This window comes from Eubalaena glacialis, chromosome 20, assembly GCF_028564815.1.
Source record: "Eubalaena glacialis isolate mEubGla1 chromosome 20, mEubGla1.1.hap2.+ XY, whole genome shotgun sequence".
In the NCBI taxonomy this organism is placed as follows: Eukaryota; Metazoa; Chordata; class Mammalia; order Artiodactyla; family Balaenidae; genus Eubalaena; species Eubalaena glacialis.
The window spans coordinates 5,763,006-5,778,697 of NC_083735.1; the positions used below are offsets into that span (position 1 = coordinate 5,763,006).

Below are 15,692 nucleotides of genomic sequence, written 5' to 3' on the forward strand. Positions count from 1 at the left end.
CTGTCAAGTGTATTAGCGGGTTGCACTCTGATTCATATATGAAGATGTCATTACTCTTCACCTCTCCTTGTAATCCCCTATTTGAGATAACCGTCCTGACTTTCCTGTTTGGGACCACTGAGGAAAACTGGGTGTGACCCAATCCCAGAGTGCCATCTGACCACTGCTAAGTCTGCTTTCCTATGAGTCTTGCTTCCACTTCTGCGGATGGGACCAGGATGGGGAGAAGGCAAAGACTTTCTGAAAACTAAAATGGTTTCATCAGAGCCCTGGGCAGAGATCTAAGTGTAATGTTTTTATTTCATTGCACAGCACATACCGTAAGGAGAAAACAAAATGAGTTAGGAACAGCTAGTTTCTCCAAGAGCAGTGAGCAATAAGAAAAGGCAATTTTGAAAAGAAATCAGATTTCTCAAAAGCTATTTTTCTTTTTGGAGGTGAAAGGTCATGTTACAAGGAGCTTAGAGCTCCATAAAATGGCCGAACAGAGCTAGCACATGGCAAGTGATTTTTTGTTGTTGTTGTTAATGCTGATCAAAAAAAGACATGAGTTGGATTTACCTCAACAGTGGCTGGCTTGAAGCGCCATGGGGAGATGGTGATTTAGGTATGGTACAGACCCCCAGCAATCTGTAAATACCTAAGAACGTAAATGTTTTGCTCTGGTAAGGTGATGTTTACAGAACAGGGCAGGCCCTCTCCCTGTAAATGATATACCAGCTGCCTGGGAGCCGGTGTTGTTTCTAAATATAGGCGGTCACCTCCACTGTTGCTGCAGTGAGACCGTAACCGTAGACATTAGATTAGCTGGTGAAAGTTACAGATATTTTGTAAAACAATTTTCACACTGAATGATTTATCCTAAGGAGTTAAACTGAACATTTTTTTAAAATCTTAGATACCCAATTTAAAGTCTAACAAGATTGTAAAGTTAAAAAGTTGCTGCAAATGAAGATGATTATCTTCTGTTTGGTCTTGAGAAAGCTTATAAATCTTTCTACTATAAAGCATATCCGCGTTGAAAGGTAAGATATTTAATATTGAACACATTTGAATGGAAATTTGCAGTTGCTAAATTTCAGACATTGAAAGGGAGAAACAGGGAGGGGTGAAGATTTGGTTCAAAGCGGAAACTGGAGCATGCTGTATCCTTTGATTCTCACATGTTACCAGATTAATTATAGAAATTCATCTAAGGAATTATAAGGAAGAAAATGAGAGGGGGGTGCTTGGGAGTTAAGCAAGCAGAATTCAAAACAAAAACTTTTTTTCATTGACCTCAAGCATGTACTATAAATTACTCCTTTAATGGACTGACATGACTTTATTTCTTATAGCTTACTTAGGAAAGAAGAATACAGCAGCAGTGTTGACTGTTGGCTTAAAAACATTTATACATCATTCAATCGCTTTATATGGTTTATTTAATTAAGCTGATAGCACTGAAAATCATTTTGGTCAATAGATGCTGTTATCTATGGCTTGAGTCTCCCTAATTTTGGAGAAAAAAGGATTGTTCCTTAAAATTCGTATTAAAATGTCCCCTGTTAATCAGTTCGTATTTAACGAGGAATGCCAGGTGTTACTTGTGCATTTACATGGCAGGCACGCAGCATGCTCATTGCTAACCTGCCCTCAATCCTGTCTCATAGGTAGTGTTTCTCCTATTTTATGAGCAAAGTGACTCGCAGAGAGGTTAGGTGCTTCCCGAAGACCACCGCCCCAAGCTGGGGGGCAAAGCCAGGCCTTCCCGGCCCCTCAGTCTTTTTCCTCCGTGAACTTCTGGGCTCCAAGCCGCACCTGGTTTCTCACTTCCTTCTGGTTTCCATTTCCTTCTCCCCCTCCTCCTGCTCCTGCCCACCTCCTTCTTTAAGGCACAGCAGGCAACAGGGGTCCTGTTTAAGGCAGGTGAGCAGAGCTGAGTTCATCCCAGGAAGTAACAGGGCGGTGGCTCTTAGAAGCCTGGTCCCTGCCTGATGGGCCAAGGGAGCCCTCATCCAACACTATATATTCTCGGTGCTTCTCTCACTGACCACCACCCCATCTCTCCTGGAGATTGTGTGACACTTAACTCCTTGTTCATGCCAGTGAGGTCATATGAAGAGAGAGAATAGCAAATGCACCTACAAAAGTCTGGCTTCAGTTTTTTTTTTTCTTCCACTATAAGGGACTTGATGATCAAGAAGATGACAGCGGGGACAGAAAGCTAGGTGACAGTCTTGGGGGAGAGCCCGGGTTGTGACGGGATGGTAAATTCAACGAATCCTTGCATTTCTTTATTTTGGCCCTGGAGTGGCCTGGTTTCTAAATGGCCCTTTTCCTGCTTTTCTCTCTCTTTTGAACATCTGCAAGCAATGCTGAAATGGTTCAGAAGACTAACGCAATCGTTTCGGTGGATAAATTGTATGCAAAACAGGAATATCTAGTACCCTCAGCTGCAAATATTGTTAGTTTTGCTGCCCCTTAAATGTCTTCATAATGTACTAGAAAGAAATGAGTCCAAAATGAATCCAAATGGCCATTTCTATAGGCTTTTCCCAGTCCCAGCATCTGGTTAATTGCTACATTAGCCAGTGACAACGGAAGAATAGGCGGTGATAACCGATCGGCATCGTACAATTCAGCATACAGCTTTCAGAGGTACATTAAGGATAATGAAATTTATTAACCCATTATACAGGAGGGAGCGCATGATCATTATAAATATTATAAATGAATATTTAACTTCAAACATATATTTAAGCGTTGATTACTTAAAACCTTATTAGTTTACTACTGCTCTGCTGGCTAAACTGAATATAGAGGTTTCATACATGCAATCTGTTTGGAAAGTTAATATTATAATTTTCTTACTTAAATAGTCGCAATGAAAACTGATATATGTTCTGAAGTCCTCTAGAGTTTCACACTGCAATCAAGTTGTTTAATGATAAAACAAACAGATGTGTATGATTTTTAGAGCATTGAATATTATCTTCGTAGGTGGAACTTGAAACACAGTTGTTCCCCAAAAGAATATTATTTATGATGGTGACTTTTGCATTTTATTTAGTGAGAACATAATGTTTCAATTTCTTATAAATTATTATTTTGCCGCCAAATTTTGTCCCATCAACAAATATTTACTGGGGTGCATTAATTCAATTCTGCTTTTAATAAAGTACAGGAGTGTTGCCTACTGGAAAGAAATAATACACAGAAACTAGTAACAGTAACTCTTTGTTCAGCTGAGAATTCTAAGATCTGGATGTTGGCTTTAGTAATCTTCTGGATAAGCAGGAAATACTGCTTGATGGAAAGGCAAAACAACGGCAGTGCAGTTGTAACTAAGAGTATCAGCTCTGGAGTTAGACTATGTGACTCTTTTTAAATGTTTTCATTTCTTCTACAGCTCTCATGTCCTCAACTTTAAAACAGAAATAGTAATTATTTATTAATACATTATTATTAATTAATGTACCTCAAAGAGCTGTGAGAACTAAATGAGATTCATACACACTGCTTAGACCAGTATCATGCAGGTAGTAAACACTGTTCAACATCAGCTGTGATTTCCGTCACTCGAAAATCAGCCGTAAGGAAAAGAAAGATTCGTATTTTCAATAATACCCCATAATATCATTGGATATAAAAAGACTGATGATTGTCAGTTGACTTCTGCCCTCTATACTGGGTTCACTGGGTCATTTCATTAACCTTGTGATATCTGTCCCACATTTTAGCCTGTGGAATTGTTTAGACCTCACTTGTGGCAAAGTTCTACTGTAAGACCATCATACAGAAGTATAGGTATATGTCTGGGCATTTTCAAAGGTACGAAGTGTAGGAATAATGAAGTGGTTTCTAAACGTACAACACCCTACTATGTTTCCAATAATTTTCCTGACCTATATAAGCAAGCTTTACACATGCTTTTCATGAAATTTATGTTTCTGACCAACAGCTAAGTGACTTTATTTAAATTGCACTAGGACTGATCAGTAGTTTTTTTTTTAAATTATTTATATTTATTGCATCCTATGGATCCACAAAAAATGTAGTAGACAAGGAGACAGGTATTCGCAAACCATCACATTTCATCGGGAAGATTTTCTGTCTTGTCAGCATTGCTTTACTTTATCAGCCAATGATACCCTGTAAGTGAGTATTTTTCTGATTTGCGTAGTCTGTGTGTTTAATCACTCTAAGGTGATCTCTCATGTCCATTAAATAAAACTGACAATGCTGGTCTTGCCTACAAGGAAATCACTGTGCACCAACCCAGTATCTTATAAAGTCACCTGGGTGGACCACAGCGGGGGAGGGATGGGAGGGGCAGGTGATGGATGGGTGGGTGCTGGCTGGGTGCTGAGAGGGGCCTGGGAGAGAAGGAAAAGGGGGCTTCTACATGGGAGGGCACTGATTTTCCTAATGGGGAGGTGCCAAAGGCCTGTCAGAAGAGGGGTCACGGGGTGCATGACAGGTCAGGGCTTTATCCACCAGGGCAGAGGGTTGGAGACTTTGGTACCTCCATCTATCCACTGCTGGCACAAGGAGAATCAGTGACCCCGAGCAAGCCCTTGGTGCTCTCAGCACCATTTCAGACACCAATGAGAAATATCGTTTGATATCACTTATATGCGGAATCTCAAAAAAATGATACAAATGAACTTATTTACAAAACAGACTCACAGACTTAGAGAATGAACTTATGGTTACCAGGGGGAAGGGTGGCAGAGAGGGATCGTTGGGGAGTTTGGGACTGACATGTCCACACCGCTGTATTTAACATGGGGAACCAACAAGGACCCATTGTATAGCGCAGGGAACTCAGCTCACTATTACATAACAGCCTAAATGGGAAAAGAATTCGAAAAAGAATAGATACATGTATACGTGTAACTGAGTCACTTTGCTGCACACCTGAAACTACACTCCAATATAAAATAAAAAGTTACACCAAAAAACCACAAGCCCAGTGACAGTCTGCCCCTCCCAGCGTGTGGCACCGCCTTTCTGGGACCCGCCCGGCGTATTGCAGTTTCAGGACTTGGAGCTCAGCTTCTTGACACAGTTGCAGCCCCTCCCACCGAGGGCAGGCCACCGTCGGGGTGCGGAGAGCAGGGGCACAGCAGGGTGGGCAGGGGTGGGGAGAGGTCGGTACGCCCGCTGCCGCGTTTCTGCTGATGGTGCAAAAACTTGTTTTTCTGGGGTCTGCCTGAAAAACCACGAAACGGGGGCTTCTGGGGCAGATCTAGTGACTTTAGTCCTTCTCTTCTTTGGAGAGTAATCCAAAAGGTGCAGTAGGTCTGGGATAGGCCTGTTCCAGCGCATGCATCACAGCCCTCTGGGTTTGGAAACTGCCCATCGATCAGGGTCCCTTAGATCAGCATGGAATTTCTGGGACGTGGTGAATCATCCTGGTCACTTCGCGGAACACGGAGCCTCAATAATGTCTATTCCACATGAATTAACTGTATCTCTCAGGGTTTACTCTGACTCACAGATTTTTGTTTTCTTTCTTTTCTGTCAGGTTCCTGGGCAGATCGGTCACCACTTCATGAAGCAGCAAGTCAAGGTCGTCTTCTTGCTCTGAGAACATTATTATCACAGGTAAAATACAACGTGTAGTTTAAAATATGCCCTTGTCCCATGAGCGTATGAACATTTGTTGCCAATAGTAATCAACTCAAAAATAATAAAATTGCTTAATAAATTTTACTAGTCTTTTTAACTCATATTATTAGCCAAGTTCACAGTTTCTCACTCATCTCCGAAACTTCTTTTTAAATATTTCGGTGTAGTCTTATGTCTTACTATTTCAAATTTCTCATACAGTATATTTGTTCATTGATAGTCATATTTAAGCAGGAAGTAATTGGAGGTATGTATTATTCATTACACATTTTTAATATGCTTAACTCAGTACAACGTGTACAGCTAATTGCAGCCTTAGTTCAGTCATAAAATACCCAAGAGGGGGTGATCAGACCAGATGCCTAAACAATCTTTTTTACATTATGGTGGTCTGTAGTATGTTACAGGGATTTGCCTACGAAAGCTACAAAACCATCATTTTTACACCTGTCTGCTCATCAGACTCACCTGAGGAAAAAATGAAAAGCACAGATTCCTTATTGAAGTAGAAAGGACTGTGGCTTGGCCAGCGTGATTTAAATGCACACCCGGATCTGGAAGTCCTTGCCCTGGTGCTTCCCAGTGTCAGGGAGACAGGAATTTTCTCGGATGACTCCGAGGGAAGGAAGGGCTGTCGCCCACTTGAAGCAGCATTGCCGGGGGCTTGGGGCACCTGGATTCCAGGCTGGCACCCGAGGTGAATCACAGGCTGTCTGAGCCTTCTTTTTCTCACCTGTAAAGTGAGGATGCAGGCACTCCCTGCGGCCTTGCAGTTCTGGGATAACCCTGTGACTATGCTGTTTGCCCATCACTTGATGAAAAATACAATGAAAACTGCAAAAATGTCACTAACTTCTAAAGGGTAACCGCCCTGAAAGGGTCATGCAGTTCTCGGAGAGGAGGGTAATCTTAGGATATTTCTCAACACGTAGCTCATGTCCATGGATAGGCCAGCCGAGAGGAGTCAGAGGATCCCCCCGGCCAGGCTTCGTGAGGCGGAATCTTGACCTTCACAGAGGCTTCTGTCACGGGTCACCTTAGTGGGCAGCAGTTGGAAATTAGCTCTCCAAGTCTGGCTGCGGGCTAGCCAATTCAACACCTCCCAAAGGATGATTTAAGGGATCTTAAAAATTGCCACTTGCTAGTGACAAAGATTTGGGGTGATATTTATTTTCTTGCCTTCATTTTAAGATTCGTCGTGTCCATTCTGGTATTATTACAGAACATGGTAATCTGTAAGATGTTATGGGGATTTGGCCATGAAAATCTTCCTGTTATATTGCTTAGAATGATTGTCAATAGACAATGAATTACCAAAAACAGCAAGAAGGTGAGGAATCTCATATCCTAGCAATATTTAATTATTTTAGTCTGATATCATTAGTTTAATTGGAATAAAAATATTTTAAGTTGTACTTAGTTTTCATTGAATAATAAAATAAAATCAAACATTTCCTATATGCTGGGCATTGTAATCGTTATTGCTTTGCATGTATCATCTCATTTAATCCTCATGATAACCCTAAAATTTAGCAGTTAGAGTAGTCGTCCAAATTAAAATAATTACTGCATTATGGAGCTTCAAAGCCACATCTAACGGACTCTGTATTCAGACCTCTTAACCACTAACACACAATCTAGTTGATGGGGTTCAGAACAGGCTGCCCCAAAATATGCCCAGGTAGCATATTGATTATTTTGAATTAAAGCTATTTGAGAAACAGCCAGTATAAAGAAGGACACTCTGCCTCTCCTTTGTCCCCCTGAAAGCAGGAAACAAAGCTCCCAGGGAAGGTATCCTCCCCATGCTGGGAGGATGGTGAGTATCCTTATCACCAGAGAAGGCGAATTTGGGGTGGAGGAAGCTGTATAAACAAACTTTACTTACTTTTAAGTTGCTACTCCAAGCCCAAATCCTTTTGTCTCGTCAAATCTTTACAAATAATTGATTCTTTGTTTATAAAATTACATAAACAGCCTACATCAGACAACTTCTTAGGTCCTATACCTATGGGGCCTCCATACATATGAAATTAAACTTGTTTTTCTTCTGTTCATCGGTCTTATGTCAGTTTGATTATTAGACCAGCCAAAAGAAACTAGAAGAGTAGAAAAAAGGTTTTTCTCCCCTACATAGTCATACCTATTTAGTGACAAAAATTCATGGAGCAACTTAAGACAATTTATTTTTACCCCCGTCTAGGCTGACCTGAAATTTTATACCCCCCATCAAAACAGGTGATCCAGCCTATAAACAGTCTTTAGTTCTACAAAACAAAAGACAAAATAACAATAGCAACCAAAACAATTCGTAAAGACAAAAAAAGAAAAGTTAAGAAAGCAAAACTTAGAGAAAACATTCAGAATCCTTTGGGCAAACTACTTAAGGCAGGATGGGGTGTAGATGAGAGGGTTACAACAATTTGGTTCCGGGGATCTGACAACTGGTCGTCTCTGGGCATTTGAACTGGCCATTCCTGCTAAGCTAAAACCTGATTTGCCTGAAATTCTCCGATCTTTGATATCGCCCTCTAATGACAATTATGGAGAGGATTTTTTCTGACGTTTTGCTCCCATTTCAAAATTATTGATGTCATATTTAGGGTTATAACGTCAATGCAGTAACCATAGACCACGTCACCCCGTTACACGAGGCCTGCCTTGGAGATCACGTGGCCTGTGCCAGGACACTTCTGCAAGCTGGAGCTAACGTAAGTGCCTCTGAGAAGCGTCAACCGTTTCCGCATCAACCGGCTAAGAGAATCAAGCAAAGGGCTCATTTTGCTTCTCTTTCCTTCTTCGTAGTTTTCAAAAATAGGAGAACAAAAATAAAGCTCTCCAATCGCCCCCTTGCACTCTAAGCAGGATTTCCAGTCATTGCAAAAGAATGGGTAGCGTGCTGCATGATACGGAGTATCCTTTCGGCTATTTGCTGCTTTCGTGATTCTAAATAGCCACGGATGAACATCTTTATGCCTATAATGTTTGCTCATCTTTTGAATGATTGTTTTAAGATAAATTCTCAGAAATGGAACTTCCAATTTCAACTGCCACGAGCAAAATGGCTTCACCACAACTGTCATCACTATTACATTTGTACCTTTTTTTCTTATTACAGAGTAACTAATCATTGAATCCGTTTTTGTGTATTTGATTCTCGGGTATTTTCTTTTTCATGATTCCCCTAGTTGCACGCCCACTCCTGTGGATTATCTACCACATCGTATTTCTATTTATCCTTGTAGTTTTTAAGCTTTGCTTATGGATATGTGTGAGCTAAATAGCCTTTGTCATCTTCACTGGCCACATGTTCTCAATTATCTGTTCCCAGGTCACGTACCTGTTTTTAAATGCCTGACGGCGAATGCTGTATGATTCTGTGACTCTCATTCTCAGAGCTCTGGTTTGGTTTAGGTAAATGCGATCACCATAGACGGTGTGACCCCGTTATTCAATGCGTGCTCACAAGGCAGCCCCAGCTGCACAGAACTGCTTCTGGAATATGGTGCCAAACCCCAGCTGGAGTCCTGTCTTCCTTCCCCTACACACGAGGCCGCCAGCAAAGGTACCCGTGACCCCAGCTTAAGTGACAAGGGGAGAAAGCTCCTTCAGCAACATGCAGTGCCCTGTTTATAGTGAATAACTGCAGGGAGAAGCCTAGGTGGAGGTATACGTTTTGCGGGGGGGGGGACAGGTATTCGGGAAACACAAACTCACCTGTACTTTGTGTTGGCAGGTCACCATGAATGTCTGGAAATCCTGATATCCTGGGGCATAGATGTTGATCAAGACATTCCTCATCTGGGAACCCCTCTGTATGTAGCTTCTATGTCTCAGCAGTTCCACTGTGTCCGGAAGCTTCTTTACACTGGTAATTTTCTGTACAACATCTTCCATTCTGTTCGTACACACAAGCAATTATTCAGCTCCATATTGATTTCTGTAAATAAGCATCTTTAAGAATTACATCTCATGGCTAAAAATGTTCTTATTCTAAGCATTCTCACATATAACTATAAAACCCATAAAAAGAACCTCATTTATGGTAACTCCACTTCAACTCAAAACTCCAAAAGCCATATAAAAGGTCATAAAATTAAAATCCTCAAGGGTGAATATAATGGTGCCAAGTATGTATATCTCTGTGAACAAACCTATCAAAAGAAATGTTAGGGATTATAATTGATTAGATATCTTTTCTTCCAAGACTTTCCCGGACTTTGTAATCTACCTGAAAAGACTTAATCCCTCTTTACTGACTTGAAACAAACCAGTTCCTCAAGGTTCAGCTTTAGCCCCTGAGAAACTATTCCTAATCTTTTGAGACCACAGTGATCTGTCCCACTATAGGACTAGGAGCCCTTTTAGGGTATGAATTATGCCTTTCTTCCGCATCATCTCTTTTCCCTAGCACAATGCCTCTCATGTGACAGGTGCTTAAAATAATACATGAAATTAGTAAGCAGATTTCTATGGTTTTTATTGTCTATGACACTCATTTGGCCCCTGATATATACTGACATATATTTTCAGTAATCCCTTTATGTGTTACTCACATCATCTTGGCTAAATTATAAACTTCTTCAAGCAGTGTCTGCATCTGCTATTTCTTTCCCTTTACATCTAGTAAGAGTCTTAAACGTGAGTTCTGCTAATAACGGCTGACAGATTGTTATTTTCGGGTTATATTCTCCCATAAATTTGTATAACCAGAAAAGTTTATTCTCTATCACCTTTTTACTTTGCTAGCAATATTATTCTTTTCCAAATATTTTATATGGGGTTAAAAAAAAACTGGAAAAGTATTGTTAGTAACTGTGGATTGATTGTTATTCTCAGGCTCTGTTCTCCCATAAAACTGATATAACCAACAGAGTTTATGCTTTCTCTATGGACATTTTGTTATGGAATATAATTTTTCCACTAAATGTTTTATATTTGATTTGAAAATATTGAAAACAATTACATTTATTGAAACTTGAGAGTAGCAAGAGGGCCATAAAGGGAGTATTAAAATGTACTGCTTCTTATAAGCATCCTTAGTTTTACTTGATGGTATCAGACAACAGAACTGAGAAGGGCTTAATGTTTTTAATAGACATGTCTTGGTGTTGTAACTATTTATGTCCTGGAAAATGGGATTATTATTGTTGAAAATATTAAACAGTATGTATTCATTGCACACGATGACCACCGTGTACCAGGGGCTTGCACTAAGATAAAATAACTATGTAATAGATAATTTAACATGTAAGGGTATTTTAATATAAGCATTTTAAAAACTTACTTTGCATGCAGAAATATAGTGTGCCTTCCTGTTTAAGAGGCTCAGTGCCTTTATATATTTATTGAATTAAACTACATGAGTGAGAAGTAAGAGGAAAATCTATATACATTTTACCCAAAGAGCTCACATATCTAGATTCATGAGTTTTCCAAGAAACCAAAGTGCTCTATTGCCTTAAAATAAATGAAAAGAATAAGAGCAGTAAGCTCTTGAATAATCCTAAAAACTATCTATTATGATGAAAAGGGATATGAGTCAACCTAATTGTGCACTCTTTGTAATACTAATTACTATGACTCCTTTGGGAACTGTTTAAAATCTAAAAAAAAAATTTTTTTTTATTATGTGATCTTTCAAGCACAGAGAAAAATGTTAGAGAATCTAACAAAAGCATGCATTCTCCAACCAGCTGTATCACGTTTTAAGATGAAATATGCATGTTTATGTATATTATACATAAAGAAATAACTCCTTGCAGAAAGAGTTGAGGTCCTCTTTGTGGCTGACACACCTGCCTCGCCTTGGTGAGGTTAAGTGACTCATCTAACTAATTCTGTTTGTATCTACCATCATTCCTCATTTCCATGTAGGCGCTGACGTACAAAAAGGCAAATATTGGGACACCCCATTACACGCTGCTGCTCAACAGTCCTGTATAGAAATTGTAAACTTACTGCTAGAATTTGGAGCGGACATCAATGCCAAAAACACAGAGCTTCTGAGACCTGTCGACGTAGCGACCTCTAGCAGTTTGGTGGAAAGATTACTGCTTCAGCATGAAGGTAAGAAGAATCCATGTGAGCATTAAAAAAGTTTTGTTTGCCTGAAGTAGATGAAATTTAAAGACTTTTTGTTGGCATGTAAAATAACAATGGCATAACATTTGGAATATTTTTTGAAAGGAGATAATTTTTTAACTTGGGTTCCACCTGTAAAGAAGGGATCATGATGATCTTGGTTTCCTTTGTGCTCATCGTACCTAAATTCTATGTTCGTTTGGTTAAGTTAAATATATTGTTTCTTTTGGCAATAAGCAATATGTAATTCTGTTTCATATTTTAATAAATATTTGGAAACATGCCCCATTTTGTAAGGGCATGCATTATCTATAACGTGTTATAGAAACATAATCATGAAGTATTTTTGTTCTAAAACAGAAATTCTGAAGCCTGGTCCAGACACTGTAGTAAAACTTGCTTTGGCTTAAATAGTAAACCTAATTTGAGAAAAAAATAATTTTAAAAATTCCCCTTTTAGTGCATAACACTTCTTGGGGCTTTTGATTTATATCTCCTTCTAAAAGCAGAAATTTTTTGGAAGGTTTACATGCAACAATAATTTCATAAGCCTGAAGATTATAATGTTTTAAAGAACATGCATGGGCATAGACTATACCTCAATTATAATAAAGTCTTATAAATAAAAGCATTACAAGTGCTTATATAAATTTTCCTGGGATAATGGTCATACTCCCCTAGTTTACTGCAAAGCACTGTAGTTTTTTTTGTGGTTTGATTTCATGTATCTTACAACATAGAAAACTCCATTTTGATTTTAAAGAACAAATACTTTCATGTCTTTTGCAGCTACCCCAAGCTCTCTGTGCCAACTTTGCAGACTCTGTATCAGAAACTACATTGGAAGACCAAGATTACACCTTATCCCACAGCTCCAGCTGCCAACATTATTGCAGAATTTCTTACAGTATCGATAAGGCAGTAAAATAATTCTAAATGTTTGAAAATCAAAAATTTCTATTTCATCTGCATAGTGTATATTTCATATTAAAATATGCTAAAGATAGGGTAAAGAGATATGAGAACACCCCGGAGAAGAAGTGAAATAGCAATTTTAGTTAACGTGTACTAGTACGTACTATTGTTTTAGGCATTTTTACTGTTTTTGAACTATAGTATGTTTAAAATATCTATATATTACTAGCTATTCCCATATATCCCTTTGTTGATTTAGAAAAAAATGAGAAATTCACCGTTTCATTTTTAGAATGAAACAGAAAATGTGAACCCTTACTAAAAGTATTTGTATATTATATTTTTAAAGGTCTATATTTTTCAAATAACGTGTTAGCTTTTAAATTTTGGCCTCTGTAATTGATTATCTCTGTATTTTTTATATTAATACAAAATATGAGTATGGTTTAGAAAAGAGCAAGTCATATCCTTTTTGAAATAAAGTTGACTCTCATTCAGGAAGCCCACCCTGTTAGAGGTACACTTGTCATTATAATGATTAATTCAGTAAAGAAAGGATGAATTGCCCCTTCCCTGCAAAGATCCCACTGGCCACTTCACCGCTTTAAATGGACCTATTTCAGAAACTGGTAGGACTAAAGTGGTCACTACTGCCCTCTCACCCTGAGGACTTTGGAACATTACACACCTGCGCAGACTATCTGAAGACCCTCTCCTTCTCAAGGGTGGCCTCTCAAGGTTTCCCTTCTGTGCTTTTACACGTATCACTCCAGCCTTTCCCCCAGTTCAGAGACTGCTGATAGCTGGTGATACCTGGACCCAGGAAAATGAACTTCATATCTAGTTGATAAAGAGACCCTGGGTCACACTTCAGGGATCAGGGCAGTCCAAGGCTATAGAAAATGGAAGAAGAAAAATGCCTTAAATTGTGGGGTTTTCAAAGAAAGGGACAAGGGGGTATCACTTAGCAAATGTAGAAAACTTAGAAAATGTACGCTATCTGTAGACCTTCATTGTGGTGTTTCTAACCCTTCTTACACAAAGCAAGGGTTCTGCGTAGACTGTACTGCAAGGGAATGCTGTAAACCAGAAGGTATTAGTGTAGCGGTGTCCCCTGCAGGGGTTTATTCTCTTCTGCTTAACTGTACTTGAGTGCGATGTAAAACATAATTTAAAAAATTAAATAAAAATTTTAAAAAAGCCTTTGTGCCTTCTTTGTAATTTAGACTATATTTGAGTTTATTATGGATTTCGAAATAAGATAATCAAGATACTTATAACACTGTGTAAAGTAGAAGAAAATATTTTGATGAGTTTTATATTATAAATTTATCAAATTTTGATAAAATATTTTGACCACTATTTTGATGACCCAGGGGCCTAGTAACTTAGTTCTTGGCTGACTTTCAGAGACCCATGGGAAATAAACTATTATTGTATGTAATCCCAAAGTTACTAAGATTGCATTTTTAAAAAATCATTTTAGATTTTCGAAAGTAGAAATAAGGCTGTAGCATGTTTGTTTAAAAAATATCTTCTATGTGGGTAGAGACTTTTAACTTAGTCTGTTTTACAAAATATCTCAGTTTAATAAATTTGTAATATCCTCAGAAGAATATGCATTTAACTGTTGTTTTATTATAGAGTAACCCTATTAAGTATAATTATGTATTAAAACTGCTTTTGTAAAACAGTTTTCTACTAGCATTTTCCCTGAGCTAGAGGTCATCTTGGAGTATAAGAGTAATGCAAGGCATCCTTCTTAATTGATCTTGTGCCAATAAGAGAAGTAAATATCAAATATTAAAATAAAAATTGACACTTGAAAATTTTAGTATGCTGGTACCTTGTATCTTAGCTTGAGTACAATTGTCTTATCAAAAATGTGTTCTAATTTAAATATATCATATATTTGTTAATATATTAAAGTGGGATGTTTATCCCTGGAATAAAGCACTTTTTTTTCTCTTCTAATTAGTATTTGATTTTATAATGGAAGGCAATGGGAGAATATGATTCAATTGCCCTAGTTTTGTTTACCACTGGTTTTCAAATCACTGTATCACGGGCAGTGAGAGTAGGATAGTGCAGATTGAAAATTATACCTTGAAGGTCCTCTAATCCAAATCTTATAATATATATGTCTGTAAAGGTCCAAGGATAACATTCCACAAAGACAAAGACAAAAAAAAAAATACTACAGATCTTCCTATACTTAGTATGAGGTTACCTCCTGATCAACCCACCATAATTTGAAAATATCGTATGTTGAAAATGCATTTAATACACCTTCCCCACGGAACATCAGAGCTCGGCCTGGCCCACTTTAAACGTGCTCAGATCATATATATGAGCCTACAGTTGAGCAAAATCATCTAACACAAAGCCTTTTGACAACACAGCATGGAATATCTCATGCAATTTATCGAATACTGAAAGTGAAAAGCACAGTGGTTGTCTGGGTCCAGAACGGTTGTAAGCATACACCAGTTGTTTCCCTCCGTGATCAGGGGGCTGGCTGCCTGGCAGCTGAAGCTGGCCAGCATCAAGAGAAGATCAGACAGCACCTCCAAATTCAAAATTCGAATGCACATCGTTTTCACACGATGGTAACGTCAAAAAATTGTTAGGTCGAGGACCGCCTGTATTTGATACGAGATTAAAGAAATATAGTGAAATAAATACTGGAGTAAAGCACTGTTGAACACACTTATTTTGTAGGAAAACGTATTTAATTTCTATTATTGTTGTAACCACAGAGTATATTCGATGTTTCTGAGTCAGTAAATAGAAACACAGTGTAAAACGATGGCCTCTTCTGAAAAGGTCTAAATGTATCCATCGTGTTTCCCTGGATGGCCCTGAACCCAGATGACTGGTCCTCCATTTACAAACAACTTAAATCAGTATCCTCTCCCTTGGGTTATTCCCACTTTTTCACTCTAATTTCTCTACTTTCCTATTCTTTATAATTGGTTTATTTTAAGGTTTGCCCTCTCTCTTAAAAACCTTAATAATCATTCTCAGTCTTTTTCAGGAGGAAAATTCATTCAGAAAATTCAGGCCTTGCTACCTTT

General features: G+C 38.5%; 1 protein-coding gene across 2 annotated transcripts in view; it reads left to right on the forward strand.

Annotated features, from left to right (window-relative positions):
• Positions 1 to 14,154, forward strand: part of ASB5 (ankyrin repeat and SOCS box containing 5) — an 88,159-nt gene extending 74,005 nt beyond the window's left edge. For both annotated transcript variants that reach the window (XM_061177181.1, XM_061177180.1), the window contains exons 3-8: positions 5,513 to 5,592; positions 8,220 to 8,327; positions 9,031 to 9,181; positions 9,353 to 9,487; positions 11,494 to 11,685; positions 12,490 to 14,154. In XM_061177181.1, coding sequence (XP_061033164.1) covers positions 5,513 to 5,592; positions 8,220 to 8,327; positions 9,031 to 9,181; positions 9,353 to 9,487; positions 11,494 to 11,685; positions 12,490 to 12,617 — 794 coding nt within the window. In that variant the 3' untranslated portion in view covers positions 12,618 to 14,154. The remainder of the gene's footprint in view (positions 1 to 5,512; positions 5,593 to 8,219; positions 8,328 to 9,030; positions 9,182 to 9,352; positions 9,488 to 11,493; positions 11,686 to 12,489) is intronic.
• Positions 14,155 to 15,692: the final 1,538 nt, after the last annotated feature.